The 23,221-nt window shown below is 35.3% G+C and overlaps 2 protein-coding genes across 6 annotated transcripts in view; one reads left to right on the top strand and one right to left on the bottom strand.

Moving 5' to 3' along the window:
* Positions 1-9: 9 nt before the first annotated feature.
* Positions 10-7,709, bottom strand: Orc6 (origin recognition complex subunit 6). The gene is made up of 6 exons (XM_028315082.1): positions 7,504-7,709; positions 7,198-7,324; positions 3,063-3,251; positions 2,607-2,662; positions 2,240-2,406; positions 10-422 (listed from the first exon to the last, which is right to left on the bottom strand). The coding sequence occupies exons 1-6, from the start codon at positions 7,575-7,577 to the stop codon at positions 157-159; spliced, it is 879 nt and encodes a 292-aa protein (XP_028170883.1). The 5' UTR covers positions 7,578-7,709; the 3' UTR covers positions 10-156.
* A 676-nt stretch (positions 7,710-8,385) lies between these two features.
* LOC114360384 (G protein alpha s subunit) overlaps positions 8,386-23,221 on the top strand; it is a 63,003-nt gene continuing 48,167 nt past the window's right edge. For 3 of the 5 annotated variants that reach the window (XM_028315091.1, XM_028315093.1, XM_028315090.1), the window contains exons 1-3: positions 8,386-8,576; positions 8,941-9,135; positions 11,912-11,952. In XM_028315091.1, the coding sequence (XP_028170892.1) occupies positions 11,951-11,952 (2 nt within the window). In that variant the 5' untranslated portion in view covers positions 8,386-8,576; positions 8,941-9,135; positions 11,912-11,950. The remainder of the gene's footprint in view (positions 8,577-8,940; positions 9,136-11,911; positions 11,953-23,221) is intronic. The other 2 variants (XM_028315092.1, XM_028315094.1) reach the window with 2 other exon arrangements.

Below are 23,221 nucleotides of genomic sequence, written 5' to 3'. Positions count from 1 at the left end.
ATTCAATGTCCAAAATAAATTTACATGTCAGACTTTAATATTGAACCACATACAGCCTAAAAATTAATGTCGAGATATTCCTAAAATGCATAATTTAAACTTAACACTAAACTTAACATTAATAGTTTTTGATTAACAGTAAAAAACAATAATAAATTACATATTTAAAGGGAACAATAATCTCACAGCTCCCTTCGTAGGGCTTTTGTACGGTGAAAATTTCTGCGGTGTTTTCCGCGGCGACCGCCTCGGCGTTTTTTCTACGCTCTTAATAGTTTTAACGCTCTGTGCTTCCTTCATCTTCAATTCTTTGTAAGCTGCTTCTAGCATGCGGCGCTTCCAGTCTTCATAAGGTTCTATCTTTGGTTCTGAAGGCTCTTCTATTTTTGGTATGTCTATTTCCATGTTGACTTCGTTTTCACCTGTAAGTAAAACGTGTGGGGTATTATGAGGTTGTGCAGATGACGCGTTTTTTTGCACGCGTTTCGAATCGCGCGATTTTGAGATCCTAAAGATTCATTGTGTCCACATGCAGTCGTGAGTTATCAAAACGCGCGAGGGGCAAACGGAGTGCCTAGCTTGTCCCTTACCTTCTTAACACAAAAAGTTAGACTCTGGTTGAACCTCAGATCATAGAAAGAGAATAGATATGAAGTCGCGCGTAACTACAACGAGAACCAGTGTCCCCACATTTCCCCCACCACAGCTCCCACACACACATTCAACTGTGTAAAAACAAAGCGACTGAGAGTCTACGACAACATGTGCAACCGGCTTAAAAGTGCTGTGATTGGCCAGAAGGCGTGCCTTATGGCCAAACAATGGCCGCGTGACGTGACGCACACTTTGAAAAAAGCAATTAGAGAGAAGAAAGATAAAATATAGTCGATAAGATATCGATACTTTAAATCCTGGGGGCAAGGCTCGAAATTGGTTTAAAAAATGCTTGTATGAAAACCTTTTTATTATTATACGTTATTATTATGTTCTTTAACGATTTTTGCATAAAGGAGTCAGTTCCATTTTGTATGGACGAAAAACTCAGAATCAATTATTGGGACTAAATGAAGTTACCTTACTTATATTAATTTACCCCAACCAAAGCTCAATGTCGTTATCGATGGAGTATAGAAGTTATAGACTGACAAAGTTTGTATGAAAAGTCATGGGCTTAACCCATGACTTTTAGGTACTTGCGATTTTTACCAGTATTTACAATATTGGTAATATAATTATTATTTACTTTAATAATAATAACAGGATCACTGTAATTATTATTAACTACTATCGCGCATTAACTTTTTAATTATGGCGAAATTCGTACCGCCTATGTTTATCAAAAATAATGCCTATATTAGGCTTTCAACTAGCTCTTATAGTAATTACATAGTTGACAGTTACTAATCCCTTCTACTATTGTTATTGTTTTTGTAAAAACTTAAAAATCGCAAGCAACTCATGATTTTTTCATTCAAAATTAGAAAATAGAAAATAATAATTTACTTCTATTTATCGATAATAGGAAACCGTATTAGAACACGAGCCCTGCACTATGTTACGACCGGCACATGCGGCCGTACTGTGTATTTTCACGCGTCAGTGGATATCGGAAGAAATAAAATACATTGCGCAGTAGTTACGCATGACATAAAGTGGTTGCTAACTAAATCGTCAATGTACAACGTGTTTGAATTTTTATCACCACTAATTTCGATATCGCAGTAAATGTCACGGCACTGAATTCGGTCGTAAAAATGTTTAGTTTTTTCTATTTATAAGCAAAATACCAATGGATTTGCAATACTTACATGTGGTAAATGACTTCATTGTTCCTGTAGTTCTTCGTTTCACTTATGTTATTGCACGTTACGACGCATTATCCAACAATATCGGAGAACATTTCCTCAGTACGACTGAATCGCGACTAACCTGGCGTCGCGGGCGATGTTCGTTTCTGGGCATATCGCGGAGACACGCGCCACGCCCCCGTTTCACATCTATTCCCTTCTATGATCTGAGGGTTGAACTCTGGTTTAAATTGACATTTAAGTATGGAAATTTCATTTTCGTACCGATTTTAACTTTTTATAATAAGGGGGTCTGAGTTTCCCAGGCTTACTGCCAGATTCTAGCTTGTGAGATGCCACACATAACTCCAATTTAGAAATTACAAGACATGACAGTAAGACAAAACACTGTAATGTTTTATTTGCACAAAAACATTAATATTATAACTTACCATTTTCCACCTCCACTTTCTTCGGCGGGCGGCCCCTCTTCTTCTTGGCGGCAGCAAAGTTTTGGTCAACGAACTTTGTCCAGTCCGCATCCAACTTGGCCCACTGTGCGGGTTTCAGTCTTGACTTCTCTATTATTTTACTCTTTGATAGTTTTACTTTGTTTATTCTGAAATAGTAATTAAATAATTTACAGATTAAACAAATCAAAACATTTATTTCAGACATACTTAGGTCCTTAAATAATGAGTAGAGTGAAAAACTTGCCAACAGTCAGACTTTTAACTTAAAATAGATACCTACATAATTTTAACAATGAATGCTGGTAAGAGATTTAATAGAAATACATATACAAAATAAAATATTTACCTGCAAGCTTGATATACAGCCATACACACATATTGGGGCAAATTCATGTCCAATTCCTGTAATAAAATAAAATTCAATAAATTAAATGATCTTTTCTAAGTTGATAGCTGAGTTGTACCCCAATTTATTTAACATACAAGCATTGCATAGTAGAAATAAATTTTGGGTACAGCAACAAAAAAAAGGTTGAACCAAAGTAATACTCAAAGGGAGTAAAACCATTCAAAGAAATATTGGAAAAAATAATACAATAAACTACAATATTTACCCACAAAAATTCAGTTAAATTACCTGACGAAATGATGCTCATTTTTACACAACTTTGTCATTTCATGGTCAGCATGAAATTAAAACGTAAAATTGTCATTATGTACTTTATTACATTATTATGTGCAGCCAGGGTGTGAATAAAAAGTGATATGATAGATATGGGAGTGGGTTATTTATCAAACATACCATTTTAGCCTGTCCTTGATACTCCTCCAGTATCCTATCAGCCAATGCCTGGACACTGCTGCATTGGAATGTGTTGCAGACCACCAGAGTGGAAAGCTTATCATCATTAAGCTCCAGAAGGTTCTGCACTATCTTCCGACAGTTGGTGTACATTGCTGGCTTGAGGCCGGAGTATTTGATGGCTACTTTCTGAAATGTGGAAATAGGCAAAATCATTAACACATTGATGGACAGTAATGTCCACAGGCGTTCAGGTAGTAAAGGATGACATGACAGAACTCCTAGACGTCATAGTTTTTACTCATTTTACATAGACACTACTCACATAGGCAATGTATGTGAATAAGTAGTGTCATATTGGGAAGCAATTCTTAACCTGTCTGTCCACCAAAGTGTTAATCAAACCATTTAATAGTATGTAAGCCCTTTTCAGGTCATTTATACACACACATACCAAATATAGATTACACTACACTACTACAGGACAACTTATGGGCTGGTGCTGAGAAGAAGACTGACTGAGATGTCATTTTGAAGACAAGTGATAAAAACAGTCTATACTAGAGATGAAACGGATATCCGGTAACTATCCGGTAGGCCGGATATCCGGCCTAAATTTACTATCCGGCCGGATACCGGATAGTAACTCACTATCCGGCCGGATACCGGATATTTAAAAAATCGACATTTTCCTATTAATAAAATGAAATACATTAATCTCTGAGGAAAATATCAATAAAATGGCTTATAATAATGACGGCTTTTATTTAAAGTCCAAAAAGTTACAAAAAAGCCAAATTAAGACCTTTCAAAAAACTAATTTCTTTTTCTGGGCTAATCACTCTATACATAAATACACTCGACAGCAAATAAATCGCACCACCCGCGACAAGCACTTTCAAACGTATGCATCCCCACTTCACACCAATATTCGTACCATTCAAAAGCCTAGTTCTAAACTTCATTTCATTATAGGAAAGGTTTTTACCCCAAAAATGTTTCTTTAGAAGGATCCAGAGTCACTTCTTCAAAAAATAGATAGTTACGCTTGAGCCAACTTTTATGGCTATAAAACTGTTAAGTTGGGATTAATCGCTATCCATCTGTTAAAGAGGACACGTGTGATCATTATTTGGTTTTATAACCACAAAATTTGGTCTAATTGATCCCAGAGGTGAACCCAAAGTGAGGTCTTTTTTCAAGTCACATTTATGGTATATGTTAATCATTTATTAAGAAATTAAAATGTGTTTTTCTTTAAGGATATTTATTGGGCTTTCAAATAACACCAATATTGTTGGGGCACCATTATTGTGTCAAAAGAAAATCTTTAAAGTTCGCGTCGCGGGTGGTTAGAGATGAAACGGATATCCGGTAACTATCCGGTAGGCCGGATATCCGGCCTAAATTTACTATCCGGCCGGATACCGGATAGTAACTCACTATCCGGCCGGATACCGGATATTTAAAAAAATCGACATTTTCCTATAATTAATTGAAATACATTAATCTTTGAGGTAAATATCAATAAAATGGCTTATAATAATGACGGCTTTTATTTAAAGTCCAAAAAGTTACAAAAAAGCCAAATTAAGACCTTTCAAAAAACTAATTTCTTTTTCTGGGCTAATCACTCTATACATAAATAGTAAACATCTGTTAATGTCGAAATATTGCCAAATAAACAAGGTGATCTTTTTACCCGACTGCGCCAGAAGGAGGGTTATGTTTTTCGAGTGTATGTATGTATGTACCTATATTTCTTTGGCACGGCCTACAGCCTAAACGGCTTGACCGATTTTAGCGTGAGAGGTGTCGTTAGATTCGTCTTAATTGTGAGAGTGACACTGGCTATATTAAATTTGAAAAAAAAAATCAAAATGGCGGATTTAAGGCGCCATAATATTTTATCTTAAAAAAAAATTTTTCTCAAAAACTATCGAGTGTAGTATCAAAATAAAGGGCTTTTTAAGTAGCTTACAAACATATATGTTATTTAACTAAAAATATTAAAATAAAATTACAAATACATATTACCCACAAAAGAATTAGTCATTGATGCCTCCGACTGCATTTGTGAACACTAAGGCTTGTTTTTATGTTTTTAGTTCATTTTTACGCAGTGAGGGTTTTCGCGTATGAAAGATCCGCTAGATGGCGGGACGTGGATGTGGGGTCTGACTGCTGCGTGATTGGTAGATTTTGAAATATCTGTCAATGTCATGTCAAAAATAACCAATCATGCAGCATTTGAACCTCGCGTCTACGTATTGACATCTGGCGGATTTTTCATACGCGNTCATTATAGGAAAGGTTTTTACCCCAAAAATGTTTCTTTAGAAGGATCCAGAGTCACTTCTTCAAAAAATAGATAGTTACGCTTGAGCCAACTTTTATGGCTATAAAACTGTTAAGTTGGGATTAATCGCTATCCATCTGTTAAAGAGGACACGTGTGATCATTATTTGGTTTTATAACCACAAAATTTGGTCTAATTGATCCCAGAGGTGAACCCAAAGTGAGGTCTTTTTTCAAGTCACATTTATGGTATATGTTAATCATTTATTAAGAAATTAAAATGTGTTTTTCTTTAAGGATATTTATTGGGCTTTCAAATAACACCAATATTGTTGGGGCACCATTATTGTGTCAAAAGAAAATCTTTAAAGTTCGCGTCGCGGGTGGTGCGATTTATTTGCTGTCGAGTGTAGTAAACATCTGTTAATGTCGAAATATTGCCAAATAAACAAGGCGATCTTTTTACCCGACTGCGCCAGAAGGAGGGTTATGTTTTTCGAGTGTATGTATGTATGTATATTTCTTTGGCACGGCCTACAGCCTAAACAGCTTGACCGATTTTAGCGTGAGAGGTGTCGTTAGATTTGTCTTAATTGTGATAGTGACACTGGCTATATTAAATTTGAAAAAAATCAAAATGGCGGATTTAAGGCGCCATAATATCTTCAAAAAAAATTTTTTTTTCTCAAAAACTATCGAGTGTAGTGTCAAAATAAAGAGCTTTTTAAGTAGCTTACAAACATATATGTTATTTAACTAAAAATATTAAAATAAAATTACAAATACATATCACCAACAAAAGAATTAGTCATTGATGCCTCCGACTGCATTTGTGAACACTAAGGCTTGTTTTTATCTTTTTAGTTCATTTTTACGCAGTGAGGGTTTTCGCTTATGAAAGATCCGCTAGATGGCGGGACGTGGATGTGGGGTCTGACTGCTGCGTGATTGGTGGATTTTGAAATATCTGTCAATGTCATGTCAAAAATAACCAATTATGCAGCATTTGGACCTCGCGTCTACGTATTGACATCTGGCGGATTTTTCATACGCGAAAACCCTCGTTGGGTTTTTTGTTTATTCAATAATTTTCACTGATGGTCTGGTGGTGATGGTCTGACATGATGCATGCAGTTCAGTCAGATTACGCAGCGAGTAAACTAATTTAATTTTCTCTATTCAATCACACACTCACTATAGTAACCGAAATCACCCGAATTGATCTGCCCCCTAGACAAGTGGCAATATCTGACATTCTGTTCGGACGGATTCGATTTTCGAAAAGTGTGACTAGTCTAGTCTACTAATAGACCCACTGATCGCGTTCGAAGCACACGTGCGGCGCTAAACTCGTCACGACATGCAACGAGACAATGGGCCAACTATCCGGCCGCCGGATATCCGGCTATCCGGCCTAGCAGTTGGCCGGATATCCGGTATCCGGTATCCGGCCAAACAACTATCCGTTTCATCACTAGTCTATACTATACTTAAAGATTTTGAAGCCTATACTTTAGTTAAAAATTTTGAATAGGTAATTCAAATACCTAGCTAACCAACCACAATAGATCATTGCAACAATAACCACAGACCAGTCATCTTGAACACAATGAAGTAAAATAAATTGAGGAAATGTTGTCAGTGTTGTTGTAAATAACACAGATTACCTTTATTCTTCCATTCAACATTATTTTGGGTAAATTATTCTACTTTGAAATTAAATAACACATACGAATAACAAATATTATACTCCTGACATTAAATTTACCATCAAATTACGAACACAAGACCACGCAACAATCTCCCACCTTAAAATGAAAACCAAGATCCTCCTTACCACTTCTAAATCAGCTCCAAATATGCCAGCAGCTAGGTCCAGACAGATCACAGTTTTGCTGGTGTCAGTCATGTTGCTTCCAGCCGTTGACTTGGTCTGCAGAAGGCGTTCAAACTCTGCTGCTTTACTGGAAAAAAATACCATTAAGGTTATATTTAAAAAGACCACTTGTTTGCATTGTGCCTATTTGTAACATTCTTGTTAGATTATACAGACATTCGCGATTAACTCCACATTGTTAATTTCATGGATAATACATAAAAACATTGTAATTTCATATTATTTTAAATTAAATTAATCACTTACTTGACAACTTTTTCTTCTTCAATGAGTCCAAGTTTGGTAGCTAATACATTGAGAGTTTTGTTATGTGAAGCCATGATTTAATATTTATTTTCACTGTTATAATTATATTAATTAAACTATCAACCGTTTTTAATACTGTAGCCTTAGACTGTAGCTAAAAAAATAAATAGAAAATTCCGCGCCACACGTATGTCAGTGACAATCAAAGTGACAACTGACAATGACACTGACTGACACTGACATTGTTTTTTTTAAACACTCGAATGCTAGGGATGTAATGATTCGATTAATTTATTTCACCCCTCTGAGCGAAGAGTCGAGACGAAAAAGAAGATAACAACCCTTTATCAACGAACAATATTTTATCGGTTTTAAATTCAAGATAAAAACCATAAAATCATTTTTTTATCTCATAGTGATCTTCTTTTGTAAAGTGATATTGTTCGCGGGAAATCTAAACATTTGTTTACATTAGCTGCTAAACTTAAGAAAACGGTAGGATCTTTTTAAATTCTTTTATTTTGTGAAGAATTGTGTAAGTAAAGTTTAAAACTATCGAGTTATAATATTATTATCTTTCAAATAAATATTTTTTATTTAATGGTGCCTAATAAACGTCACCGATTAAATATTATTAATTAAGATGTGTTAAGCAAAATACAACTATTGGACCTAGTAGATGCTCGTTTAAATAATTTAACTTAGTAGTTTCTAAAATAATCACATTTCTTTGAAATTTTTGGATATCTACAAAAATGTAAATGAAAACAAATGTTAACCCTGACATACCGCACGAAAAATAATCTCGATTAACTTTTGACCACGCCCCTTTATCTCGATTTAGCTGAACTTCCAATGATAAAACACCTTTCGTATCACAGAAGGCGACATGTTGATTTTTTTCTAGGTTCTGTGAAGCCGATACGAGATCGCTGTCATTTCTACAAAATGTCTTTGTAGTTATCAGGGTGTAGGTCATTTAATTGTAGTCTTATTAAGTAATTTGTGCTAATTTTCGTATGTTAAACGCATTGCAATTAAAAAGAAGAGGATCCGCTCCACCCGAAATAGGGGTGTGTATGTAGTGCTACACCGATATAGATTTGTATCAAAATAATCCGAAGCTATTTATAAATATTATTTTCTCAGCTTTTACTTATGTTCAAACGTTAATAGTAACGTCTGGTCTATAATTAACTCGTGAAAGTTTATAAATATTACAGTATTCTATGGTGGACTAGTGTGTTGAGTTGGGTCATTATTACCGAAGGTTGCCATTTTTTAGTGGGAATATTTTGTGTGTGGTGGTAACGGGGCGTGATCTGGGTGATCTGGCCTCCGCGAGGTGGCTAGCGAGCGAGGATTGCCGTGCTCGAAGTGCCAGGAGGCGGTCGCGAGTGTGTAATAGTTTGTAGAGAACTGCTGTGATGGTTTCAGGTTTGAGATGCAACTAGTGTCAGTGAGTTCGAGATTATAGAAGTGCGAGTGAGGTAGTGCGGACTGTGATGATGCGGGCGCTGTGAGCGGGCAGAGCTTCACCACGGCTTCGTCTGTGGCGGGAGGCGCGCGGGGAGCCGAGTCTCCTTCGCAGGCCAACCAGGACACCGTGGATAACGCAACTCCCACCTGCTGGTAAGTCTACAACACTACTCTGTTCCATTTTCAAATTCTCAAGCTTTTAACTCAACCCATGTCCAAGGAATATGTTTCTGTCTGCTTCATATCTGTTATAACCTTACCCCACAAAGTGATCATGGTTTTACTTGTTTTCTTGCATCATTTGTTGTAAAATGCCATTGGAAAAAAGCGCGGGAAACGTCAAGCTAGGCGGTTGTCTCAATTCTTGCTTTTGCGATTTTTATAAATTATCTAGTAAATAGAGATCAGTTAAGTAGTGGAGTGTAGTATATTTATGTTTATCTTTCTATTTATTTAATAGTTAGTGATTTTGGCAGTGCTCTGGTAAGTTTTTACCTTTTTCTCTGGTTACATGAACGACCCAGACGAACCTGGGGGCTCTGTCCCCCAGGTTTCGTACAATGTCACTATAGCTAATAATTATTCAGCATTAGATACTGAAAGTTCTTGCACAGATGGCTCCGAACATTCTCAAAATAAATCCAAACGTTTAAAACGGGCCTCTGCACCTAAGTATTGTAAACACTGTAATAAAAAGAGGAGACGTCATCATAAAAGCTCTACAGTTCCTTCGCTTGATTCATGTGAATGTCACTCGGAATCTCATTCCGACACGCTAATTCAGCCAAAACAACAACCAAACAATTTCAATGATACTACTGCTAAAAACTCTGTGCCAGTGTCAAACTCACCAAACTCACTTGATGTTGAGTTTGAGAACAATAATTCGAATTCTCAGCGTGTACCAATTGGTAGGAATCTTTACCAGGCATCTGATGTTTCTCCATATGTCATACACATACAAAAAGAACAGACAACTTCCAATCAAAATACTTCAATTCACCCGGTTTCTCTTGGTTTGTTTTTGAAAAAGCATGGTTTTAAAAACATAATAAATGGCAGTTTAAAACGCATAGGCAGAAATCGTGCAGCTATTTCCTTTTCTAATTATGAGGATGCCAATACATTCATAAGCAGCACTGTCTTGACTAATAATCACTACAAAGCGTTTATTCCAACATCCAATGTTACTCGCATGGGAGTAGTGAGGGGCATTCCAACCAGTTTTTCCCAATTTGAAGTAGTTTTGCAAGATTTTTTTTCGTTTGAAAATAATAGTTCTTTGCAAAGAACATTCGGTCTTGGTGGTGAAAGTTTTATTTTTATATATTTTTTCTATTGAGATGGGATTGAGTATTGGACTTTTAAAATTATGATATGATTGAGAAAATTTACCATGAGAACGTTCTGATTTTTAGTTTAGTAAATTATATAATTAACATGAATATTCACTTTACTTCTTGTACATTCTAACATTTCTAACCTATCATTAGTGTATGTTATAAAACCGATAGTACTTTTAAAAGTACTAATTATGAAACATTAAATAAAATGAAATCCGTTGTTCCTTTTCAGTTACATTTATTAATATCATTATTGTATCTTTATGTAGTATTAATTTATTAAGAAGGTTACATTTATGTTTTACTTTAAAGTATAAAATACAATTTATTTACTCTTCCTTTTTAAAGTCTGTAATACCGAATGTTCTTTTAAGAGAAAACATTTTTTTATTATTTTTCACCTAAAATAAGCTCTATGCACCATTATATAGGGCCCCTGAAAATATGAATGCAAAAGAAAATCTCTAACATAGAAATTTTTTTACTCGAAGTGCTCGGCGTTTACTACTACAAATTATTCGTTCTTCTGAAAGCACATTCGGCGATACTTAGAAGTCGACAAAATTTACTCTTCGGTCTTACGAGGTTAACCATACACACACATCAGAAACATCATTATAAATGGATTATTCAAACTACCCTCACAGAGTCATTAACATGTTGGTTACATATTATTGAAACTAGCTACAAATTTCTAGTCTCAAATCCAATTTTATAACAATCTATATCCATTCTATCTGCAAAATGAACCTAAAATCAACCAATTCCAATATTATCATGTAGTTTATTAGGTGAATCCCAAAGTTGGGGCGACCTTGCATTATTATCATTTATCAGAATGTTTACTTTACAGAAATAGCTGCAATGAACTAAAATAATGTGGTATATTTACCATAGTTTCAAATATAACAAAACGTTCATTCAACTACTAATGCTGGGTTGCACCATCTTACTTTAACTTTGACAATCGTTAACAATCTGTCAAACTCCATACAAAAAACACTGGTTATCGTTATAGTCAAAGTTATGTGGTGCAACTAAGCCTAAGAAAGTATGTACAGATGACAGCATCAGACTAGGATACATTTTTGTTGCAAAATCTCAAAATAGCCTCTATTACTTAGCTCATAAGAGGTGTATTTAGCTTGACATGCTGTCGTCTGTACAAATACAATAATACAATGTTTTCGTAATAGTCTGGTAGATATAACTAGGGTTGACAATTCTTATTGGCTGGATATCAAATAATATGCAACTTTATAACTATCCCATTTCTAACCATTAAAATGTAATAAAAGAAGTTGAAACGGGGCTAATTAATTCAAAAATCATTTTATTGTAATTTGATTTCAAATGTAGCTAATATTCAAAGGAAGTCATTGAAGGGCTATTCTGTGACGATGTAAATAGTTAAATTTTTATTAAGCAGCTAGAGATATTGCTATTACTTTAACTATTACACCCATTATAGATTCTGTTATTTCTTATATTAAATATTCCTATAAATTATTGCTATCTTAGTAATAATATGTCATTGGCATCAAAAAATTCCTCATTCTAATACCAAATTAATCTGTGCCTTACAGAGCCTTGGTGCTTCACTCATTCACAAAAGTCTTTTAACCATGTAAGTACTAACCAAATGCTAATTAATTTTTAAACATGCACTAGACACACACCACTTGCTTCGCTTCAAGGTTGTCTAGTAGAAATGCCTTTTGGTAATAAATCTGCCAACGACACTATCAGAACCTAACTGAAAATGATAATAAATTAAAAGTAAAAGTTTTGAATTGGTTTCCAAGGCACAAACCATGAAGATCATTTTGTCAAAAGATTTTTATGAGAGAAAAAAGGTTACGTTTTGATTGGAACATGTACATAATAGTCAAAATCAAAATGTATTTATTTGCAATTTGTATAGACAACTAAACAGTGCTTACAAATCGTCAATTAATGTAAAAACAGAAGATTAATAAAAAAATACTTTAAAGATTTGCTTTTTACAACCCTAATACCAGATGAGCCCAAATAATTGTATTTAATTTCTGGAAAAGGAATTGCATTACCTACTTCATTTAATGTTTTCACTATGCATTGGTGGGTCCGTGGCCGAGTCCCCCAGTGTTCGACGCACCCGTGGTCGACGCCCCCGATTTAAATTAATTTAATATCATATTTTTTTCGGCTTTTGCACTAAGTACAGTCAACGAAAACTAATGAAAAAACAATGATTTTGTTGCATGTTTACTGTTGTTATACTAAAAAGTAAAAGGTGATTTAATTCCTATTAATTGTTATTTATGTTATTATTACAAAAAATTCTGTATTTAATTTTTGTTATAAATAGTACTTAAAACTTTTATAATTTAACATTTTATTTGTAGTTAGTTACAAAATAAAACCTATCATTTTTTGTAGGTGTCACTATGGTAAAATATATTAAACATTTATTTGTACGATCAGTATAAATATTTATTCGTTTATAAACATTTTTGTGCCTGACAGTACATTTGATTAAAAATTGCTTCTAATCAAATTTCACTGACCGGGGGCGTCGACCACGAGTGCGTCGAACACTGGGGGACTCGGCCACGGACCCCCACTGGTCACCTCATTTTGATGTAGTAAATAGGCTTGCTTGATGTCATCTAACAAAATGTATATGTTATGCCTGCGTTTTCACAATTAATCCCTGATTTTTAAGTGACTCCTATGGTAACACCAGGAATTTTATTTTCATAGGAGTCACTTAAAAATTGGGATTGATGATGAAAACGGGCATAATTCTCCATCTATCCTAATATTATATTTTAAGTTTCTGTTGTCTGTTTATCTGTTTACACCTAAACTATGAACCAATTTTGAACTGACAGAAGAAATGATCTTTTTTGCAATAAATGGGGTGAAATAGGGATTAACATTTATATCACCAAGCTATAATTTTCATACTATGATTTTGGTAAGTTTTTTTTTTCAATATCTTAGGAGTTTACGACCATGTTTTTGACCACCTGGCATAATTAAAACTTGTCAGACCGCAAATCGCGTGAGCGAGACCTGTAGCAAAAGCTAGCTATGCTATACATACAGCTTCCATACCTCCCATGTTTATTAACTACATATTATTAATTTATTATATCAATAACAAAGCAAGAACATCTAAAATTCATTGCAAGCCTATTTTTAGCAATTTGATTGTCTACATAATATGGGAAATTCTGCAAAGACCTTGCTAGTTTAATTACTCATACAGAGAATTAGATTTCCTAGAAAATTATTTACACTGTTTCTTGTTTGTTTGTGAAGTTAAAATAATGCTGTTAGTCAGTGAAGTGAACGTAAATAGATTATTTTGATTGTCAAAAATAAACTTCTGTGATAATGGTTTCTTGCAAGCACTAGGTAATTCTTATTCTGGATGTCGTGGCGTGGATATTGGGCCTTTTTGAAAGTGACCAGTGGGAAAAGAAGAACAATAGAGATAGAGTCGTGGACCTTTAGTTTAGGAATAAAATAAGCCACTTAAAGCACGCCATAAGAGATGTACCCAACTAAAGGAGCCCCTAGTCGAGAGTGGATTATTCTAACTAGAGGAAAAGAAAAACAATAGAGATAAGAGTCGTGGACCTTTAGGAATAAAATAAGCCACTTAAAGCACCCCATAAGAGATGTACCCAAGTAAAGGGTCCCCTAGTCGAAAGTGTTTCATTCTAACTAGAGTCTAACCCCCTTACTAATAAAAGTTATTCACTCGTTGATCACTTATCTAAAGTGACGTTTAGTATGGAAATGTCACTTTATACTACTGTTCAACGAGTGTGTAAGTTTTTATTAGTAAGGAGGTACAAGTCTACAAAAATCTGACTATCATTGTTCTTGCGAATGTCGCACTTATTATAACAACATAAGGTAGTAGCACGCTGTTCAGCTTGATGTGCTGTTTCTTCTCTCCTCTCTACATCTGCCCCCCTAGACAAGTGGCACTTTTTGATCGAATCGAATATCGAATCCGTCATAATATCTCGATACAAAAAAAGCCTTTCGACCATCTTTCGACTGGTTTACGATTTTAAAGTGCACTTTATACTTCGCTAAGGGACCTTCGTGGTATTGCGTGCGAGGCGTTTGCGCTAAACCGATTTGAAATAAGACTAGGCTTAAAGCCTCCTCTACAAGCTCAGACCTCGGCTCCATCTGTAGTGCGATGGGATTAAAAGTGAAAAAGCCTGATAAAAATAAAACAAAATTTCTTGCCTGCAAGAAACCATGTAAAATGTATTAGCCTAGGCGCAGACCACCGACTTTTAGCTGGCCCATAGTTGGGTCGGGCTGTTGATCAGCAGTACGAGCGTGTATGAAAGTGCGCACATTGGTATCGGCCGATTCTTCATACAAATTCGAATCGGGCCGAACTATCGGCCGGCTAAAAGTCTGTGGTCTGCGGGGAGTCTTAATGGTTGCGTTCTCATATAAGTTTGTATGGGTGTGAAGTGAGGCAGTAGTATGAAGATGACTTACTGCTCACTTTTACTATGAACATCAGCTAATCCGAAAATCGTAGACGCGATAGGGTATTAAAAATGTGTAAGCAGTGAAAGGACATAGCAACTAATGCACGTCTACACCAAATTATTTTGTGATTATCCTTTTCATTTTCATCCTCATTTTACCTTTACCCTCTGACCACAACAATGTTGTCTAAAAAAATTAAACATACCGTTGACGCCGTTACGATTGCTGTTGTAAATTAATTAATCATTCATTTTACCATTTATGTTATGATGAGCAATATCATTCATTTACATTACACATAGAAATAAAAAATAAATGCTTTCTTTTTAAGGACGAATCACGAAAAGGTAAAATTACTACAATTCAGGTAAGATTTAATACCTATCAGAGTTTTAGTACAAATTAATGATTATCTTTTATTATTATTTCTATTCAATTTATAGTTTTCTTTGAAAATAAATTAAAAGAAATAAATTTTATGCTTAGTGATTACGCATTTGATTCCTGTTAGTCTTTTTCCACATGTATTTTGTATTAACTTTAGGTGAACAGACAAACACGTATTCACATGTTAATATTAGTAAAAATGTGTCACATATGAATGAACACTTGCAGTTGTATTGTTGATGTTCAGGATTAAAAACACCGCGTCATTTCGTTGTAAGCGATGAGACGTGTGCTGATTACGTGGGCACATATTTCCCACTTTATTTTCATCGTGTAAACAATCCTTCCGAACTTTCAGTGACCGAAAATTATCAATTAGTTTCCGCGGAGAAAATTCGCAAATAAATAACGCATTTAAAAAAAATAAAAGACCTGTTTTTGGTAAAAAAACCTTGATCCTCAAGATTACTCCATAAAGAAATGGTTCGTTTAATTTTGTATCATTTGAAGTACACGGACGACACGTCAAGGTAAAGTAAAGAGAAGAACTTTTTTTTAATGTAAGACAACTTGTAGGTGTGACTTTTTTAGTTGTGTTAGGTGCGATTTCGCAAAAAATAAATATTTCGTTAAACTGCTGTATCTTGCATCATATTATAAGAACTTATCTCCCAAATCGCCTATGACTAATTCAAAATATTTTGCCCCAACACGGCGCCAAACTAACAAATATGTACTTACAATCCTTAACAATGATAATCTGAAAACAGAATATTTCCTAACGGTATTTTCCCTCGGCAACAGAACATGTCCAGGAATCAAAGGTTACCAAATACAAACTAGAGGAAAAAACAAATTGAAAAAACAAGGGAATTTTACAGGGCAGACAAAAAACATGTATTTGTTGCTTGGCACGTGAATACCAAAAATTGTTAGTTTTTAACTGTAAATAATTTAAATTTTGTTCAGAAGTAACAAAGTGTGCCCTTTAAAATTTATAAAACGGTACAGTATACTTAACTATGCTCTAAAGATTTCAGTTAAATCGTATTTAAAATCATCCAATTCTTAATAGAATTAAATTATTATGATTATTCAAAAATACGTTTCCTAGCGTCAATGTTTAAACGCGGTGAATGTACTGAGAGATTAGTAAAATTGCCCGACAGCTTATCTTAAAAGGGAATATCAACCCTTAGCGTCGACTGATGTAGACAGTTGCAAAGAGCATTGCCGTCAACTCTGTCAAAAAGTAAGAAGAACACCATACTTTACCATATTTCACCAGCTCCTACGCAAACCTACCTAGCAACGAACTCCTAGGGACTGGAATTCATTCCTCCTGCTGTCTTCCCGAACACTATAATCCGGGCCTTTTCAAGACGATAGTGAGTAACTTACAGGGCAGATAATGTACCATCCTAGACAGCATCTCACTTAACACCAGGTGCGATTGCGGTCAAATACCTGCCTTGTTCTGCATAAAAAAAAATTCCTAGTCAAAGTTTAGTAAGTGCTTTTAAAGAAAACTACGTGTAAAAACCAAACGGCAAGAGTATCCGTCTACATACACGATGGCGTTAATAAATTACATCTTTCTGTGATGTAGCAGCTCTCATGTCCGCTCCAGACGTCACGATATTCACCTTGAGCTGGATTTTCGCCAGTCATTAACCCTCTCCAGAGTTTTGGGGCATATTGTGACACAGTAACACGTTGTCCCGTAAATGAGGATTGTTACATCGAGTCGAAAGTACGGACGTTTAATTTTAGACATGAACATGTATGAAAGTGCGCACATTACACCGATTTGGTATTGGCCGATTCCTCATACAAATTAAAAGATGACAAAACTATCGGCCGATAAAAATTCAGTAATCTGCGGGGACTAACTAGAATCGGTTATAAAAGTGTAGCGAAAATAGTGGCAGGAATAAAAAGAATTACAATGCATTTTAAAAGCCAAATTCTAATAATAAAAAATTGCTGAAGCTAATAAGTTTGACCGCACACTTATCTATGTAACCATCTATCCAAGGCAAAAAAAAAACCTTACCAGCGAAGGCTGAGAAGTTCATCACTTTTTTCATTGCTCCAAAAATCGAAACCCTTCACGGAACAATGTAACTCCATCCAAAAACACCGGAGTAAAGGCCTAACGAATTTAGAACTGTCAAGTTTTGCCACTTGTCTAGCCTCCCTGGTATATCCTGGTATACGATCTGCGAACCCCCTACTATACCCCGATCTTGACTATTATAGCCTAAAAGTCTTTGAGCTAAAACTGCACATTTGTCAACACCTCCATCTCATACTTTCCAAGTTGCATTAATTATAATTGGAAACTGAGCCTTGATCCTCGCCAGCGCAGCGTTCGTTACAGCCTCGCCGATCGATCCGTTGTCTAGCTACAGCCGCTGTATTAGGTATTGCGCTATTTTTGGACTACACAAAATGCACGCCATTTTATTTTTAGAATATTTTCAAATTAGCTTGCTCATTGATTTGTGCTAATTTTACTTGCTTAAAAATTGGTGTTGTTGCAAAAATATATAATCAACTTTGGCTTGATAAAGCTTAATTTTTTAAAGCCCACCCGAATTAAATCTAGGCTTTAGTCAATGATCACAGCTAAACAAACACCTGTAAAAATAAGTGCAATCTACTTGGATGTGATCTCCAATTGTTGCCTTTGACACTCTTCGAAAGTTTTTAGTATGCTACAAAAAATTTTTCGCCGCCACAATTTATCACGTATCTCTAGTACTTTTTTGATATTATTGTATAATAAATTGATTACGAATGAAAATCAAAGTAACTGATAAGGACTATTTTGACCGTAATCAGTCGGTCGGACCAAAATGGTCATTTTCATCGCTAGTCGCCATTCGGTTTTTCAGTTCTTTCTTTTTGCAAAGATACCAATCTGTCTCGGGTTTTCTCAAATCATCCATATTATAAAAAATAAATTTTCAAAAGTTAACTTTGTTATGGTGCTTGTGTGCTACTATGATTAGTATCCCACATTAACACTTCGACTTGTCGTATGTCAGATCGGTGAAAGTGCACTTTCGAGCGTTTCAGCGGTCGTCTTAGCCTATTTTTGATGTTGGCATTTCTTGAAATGTACTTTATTTCTGTCCATTTAAAATCCAATTTTAAGAAAAACTGGACATGAATATATTTTTTTTATCCACAACGAGGAAGCTCTTGGCCTGCATCTCATCTAAAGGTTACTAAACCTTTGTCACTGTCATCCGCTTTGCAACGTAGGGAAGTCGAACCTTAACTTCGAACTCCTCCTATGTTCTTCTGATTAATTTTGTTGCGGGTCCAATGACAGTTTAACTTTCCCCCGGGACAAACTTGACCTTCACTGGTTGGGTTTTTTTTATTGGCGGTCAAGCTGTAGAGCCTGGCTACACAATAGTTGCAGCGGTGGGAAAGAGAGGTGGGAATAGTCCCGTATCTTACCTCCAACTGCCGAAACATAACAAGGCACTTTAATGTTACTCCAAACTTTTATCGATTGGATGTATTTAAGCCTGTTTTGATTACCTGAAGTGACCGTGTACCTATTTTCTGTGTGCGACCTATCCATATTCAGAAGCATTTAGGTCAGGTCAGCTGAAATAACTAAAATTAGCTTTGTATTCGTCACCTTGTCCCCTGATTTCCGTTTTCACCTGTTCTTCTTACATAAATAAAAATGTGTATTTAGATGTTTGTTTTTTAATTGACTTTAAATGCACTGCTTTGATTGAAGTGGTTAATGGATGAGTTCCTAAACTTGTCTAAGTTATGTTCAGGTGACGCCTATTCATGGACTTACCTATACAAAAATAGTACAATTTACCTACCCTGTGGAACTCACAGACGCCGTAAAGTCTAAAAATCACTAAATAACCCAACTTCATAATGTTTTGAACAGGGTTCGAAAATATCCGATATTTATTATAAATATCAAAATATCGGATATTTATGATATATATCCGATATATATCAACTTTGATATATATCAATTTTGTATGAAAGCCATAGTATTATTTTATTGTATTATTCATGAATACTATTGCATATGTGTTACATAAACATGTTTTTAATGTTTTTAAAACTTAAAATCAGACAAATAATGCAATAACATAAAATATTTTTGAAATACGGCAAAATCAACTAAAAAAATAAAAATCTCATGTCTAAAAGTACAAATACAGTGACAAATTTTAAAAGTTGATATATATCATCAAAACCGGCTTGATATATATCGGATATATATCCGATATATATCTTGATATATATCCCTTGATATATATCCTCGAACCCTGGTTTTGAATAATCATGAATGGAAGGAATTTCCCACATGTCCAACTGACATCACCAGCTGGTATCAATTTAGGTCGATTCCTAGGATCTTTGAACTCAATGATGTTTGTGAAATAGTAAAACATCTTCCTAGTTCATGAACAGCACACCAAGCTAAGCATAGTAGCATGTAAATAGCTACTAAATATAATGATAGTCGAATGTACGGCGCAAAGGCAAGTGATTCATTTTCAAAGCAATGGGAATCGTAGAAAGTGACTAATGGAACAAAATTTTACAAACTCGATAAATAACTCAAGTGCTAAGTATTACTGTTGCACTGAATCTTGTGGTAGGCTCACATTGAAACTCAAGCAACTTGAATCTAATCTTGAGTGAAACGAGTTTTGAACGTCATTTCATACCGTAATCATATGATCGAGATTGGGAAAAATTGGTGGGATTTCCAGGCTTACCCGACCTACTTTTTCTGTTTTCTACCTTCACCTGTATGTTTTCTATGCTTTTCTCTGACATCATATCGTAATTTAAAATCTTCCTTCTTTATTCCCGTTGTCATAAAGAAAAGCGGAGGCCATTTTCTCCATTTCCAGACGCGAACTTTTCAATCTACCCTCGCAGTTTAAAGTATCTTTATTGGAACGTTTCCACAGTACTCATTAGGTAATCTTGAACCTGTATGCACCGAACATTTCCCAGGCGAATGTAAACGTTATGAATTTAATAGTAGAGTTGAAAGTTCCAGTTGCAAACAATATCGTAGTAAAAACCAATAAAGTACGAAAGACTTGCATGCAGTATACTGTACTTTCCATCAGGTAATCCATTACACATTTGTCTCCCAACCCAAGATAATTACTCTGAAAGCTGAAATTAATGATTCTATATTTAGAATCAGGGCTGCTACAACAAGTTGAGTTGTATTATTATTACGTGTAGGTTGTTTTTTATAATCCATTGTTAACACTGACATACGTTTTTGAGACTAACTTATTAATACGCATTTGACGTCATTAAGTCGAAAATAGCATACCCCTACCAATCTCGGTTTTTTATGCCGGCTTCCATCCTTATGTAGCTGTTGTGTACTCTTTTTTTGATTGCTTTATTGGTTTCAAATAGTTTTCGGCGAAACCAATATGTTTCAAAAAGAACATTTAAAAAAAAAAAATGGCGTTATGAACCACCACGATTCCTTCAGCGACGCCATAGGCCACAGTTGCCGGAAGAAAAAAATATTTAAAAATCAAACCGGCGACTTGACCCGTGGACCATGCTAAAAGTGGGCCAAGTCGCTGGAAAACTCCACCACCACACCACCAATTTTTGCCTGTCAAAAATATGTAGAGTGGCAACACTACAAAATATTGCCAATTTAGTTCTTTGATCGAACCGAAAGCCTTAATCGGTAGTGCAATAACTTGTTCCCAAGATATAGATGAGGTCAAATGCTAATTAAAACTTAGGCTGAGGTCACAATGATAAGCCACTTGGAGGCCATGTCCAGACAACGTGACCACTTTTCCTAAGAAATACGAAATCTAGACAATTTAAAATCGGATCCCTCGTGAGTAGATTCGGGTTCCCATCTTTTTGGCAGTTCCAAATTCGTTACCACTCTTACCACCTCTCTTTCCTAGTGCGGCAACTCAAAACTGTCAAAAATACAGTTAGATGCTCAATCTCAATCATTGAAGGGCAAGAAGAAGTTTGTCCTTAAATAATTTACTGTTTGTAAGCAGTAATCGAAAGAAAATAGGAGAAGTCGAAGCTAAGGATTAACTTTCAGTATGAAGCAAATAGGGTGTTTCTTAGAGTATGTGTCTGATCGACTCTAGATAGACCTAGACCTGATAGACCTATATTCGAAAATAAAATCTGAAAAGATGTCCATTATTTATCTTTCTAAGCTCTAATTGAATGAGGGTTTTCGCGAATGAAAGATCCGCTAGATGGCGGGATGTGGATGTGGGGTCTGACTGCTGCGTGATTGGTGGATTTTGACATATCTGTCAATGTCATGTCCAAAATAACCAATCATGCAGCATTTGGACCTCGCGTGTACGTATTGCCATCTGGCGGATTTTTCATTCGCGAAAACCCTCATTACCTGACATACAGCTGCAATTTGCGTTGCACTTCTGCTTACAAACCGTACGATTCAATTGCTCAGCCCTGTCGTTCCCACGGCATTGTTACTTTTTGCGGACGCACCACAATCGACTTCGTTACAGGATAATACGGATAAGCTGATTGCGTCTGAGTGTCGCCACTAGTCTACTGCACTTGACGACGTTATTTAATATCACTAAGCGGCGGTCGTTTTAAATTAGTCCCGCGAAATCGTGAAGTTGATTCAACCTCTGAGTAAGATTTTCGTGAACCCACAAGCATTTTTAGCTTACTACGATGGGTATATTCGACTAGTAGTAATTTTTGTAAATACAAAAAAAATCCTTTCTTCTTCATTTTGTTCACACACAATTCTGCGTTCTTATCGCAAAATATTTTTTGATAATTAACATCATCATCATCATCATTTAGGGTCTCACTCAATCTACTATCTAGACTTAGGCTCACTCTTCAATCACGTCTGCTGAACCATAATATCATCCTCTATAATACCACCATGTCTTGATATGTATCTTTCATTCAACCTCCAATATTCATTTGGAGCATCGCATTGATATGATCAGAATGGATGCTATACCTCTTCCGTGTCCTTCAATGTCTGAACATTGTTAGATTTAGATAGATGCGTAAATTGGGACACTTTTAAGGACCATGAAGATCTTAGTTAAAATAATAATAGGCGTCTGACATTGATCAGGTCGTAAGCTTAACGTGGCTTAAATCACATTTCAGGATAATCAGGTCGATTCAATCCTGTCTAATTGTAGGCAGATAAAGAATTAGCTTCACATGTGCACGTAGGAGTTATCAAGAAAAAGGAAGCCAGATTACAGTAACCTTGTTGTTTGGTTTATTATTCTGTAGTTGGTATAATTCGAAGACGAATCAAATATAAGAATTCTTTCTCAGTCACTAGATTGAGAATTTTGAGCTGTTGAGTTGTTTGTTTAGATTTTTACTCAATTTTTAGTAGACATGCAAAAATAAATGTTAAAACTTTCCAGAAACATTAAATAAAATCGTAGGCACTTCAAAAATCACCCTTTTGATCCTGCTTGACAATAAATCTTTCATGGAATGTCTCTTTTGATACTTTCTCCGAAATAATTTCAGAATATTTACTTAAATAATTTTCTTCTCTTCCAAAAAACACCGGAATCTTACAAATTCGTTAACTTGACCTAGGTAAATACGTAGTATAATGGGTATGTTCATAACTTCATACAACATTTTTTCGAAAATCTGGATTATTTTATTAACCAGAATAAAGTGTGACAAATCTGACTCCATCTGATATTCTGGATCTATTTTTGCACACACTTAAACAGTCCTATCCTAGCAGATAAATCTGTCTTTATTTTTTCTTGTGTACCACTTTTTCGGGGAATACCTAGATTAGATATAGGTTTAAAGGATTAAGCTTTTGTTAAGATAAAAATGCAACGATAAGTCCAACCCGTTGGTGACTAAGGGTAGAAGCAGTAGCATCACTCTTACCAAGCGAAAGTGGTTCATTTTCGTCATTCACCATCTAACAT

This window comes from Ostrinia furnacalis, unplaced genomic scaffold, assembly GCF_004193835.3.
Source record: "Ostrinia furnacalis isolate ACB-3 unplaced genomic scaffold, ASM419383v2 OfSCF4979, whole genome shotgun sequence".
NCBI lineage: Eukaryota > Metazoa > Arthropoda > Insecta > Lepidoptera > Crambidae > Ostrinia > Ostrinia furnacalis.
This window is presented reverse-complemented; position numbering and strand designations above follow the sequence as displayed.

Bases quoted from the DNA above. Each gene is read 5' to 3' on its own strand.
- Orc6 (XM_028315082.1), bottom strand. From the start codon at position 7,577: ATGGCTTCACATAACAAAACTCTCAATGTATTAGCTACCAAACTTGGA. The intron at 2,663-3,062 runs GTATGTTTGATA...ATTTTATTACAG, and splicing joins ATCAAGGACAGGCTAAAATG to GAATTGGACATGAATTTGCC. The intron at 2,407-2,606 runs GTAAATATTTTA...TTACTATTTCAG, and splicing joins GCTGTATATCAAGCTTGCAG to AATAAACAAAGTAAAACTAT.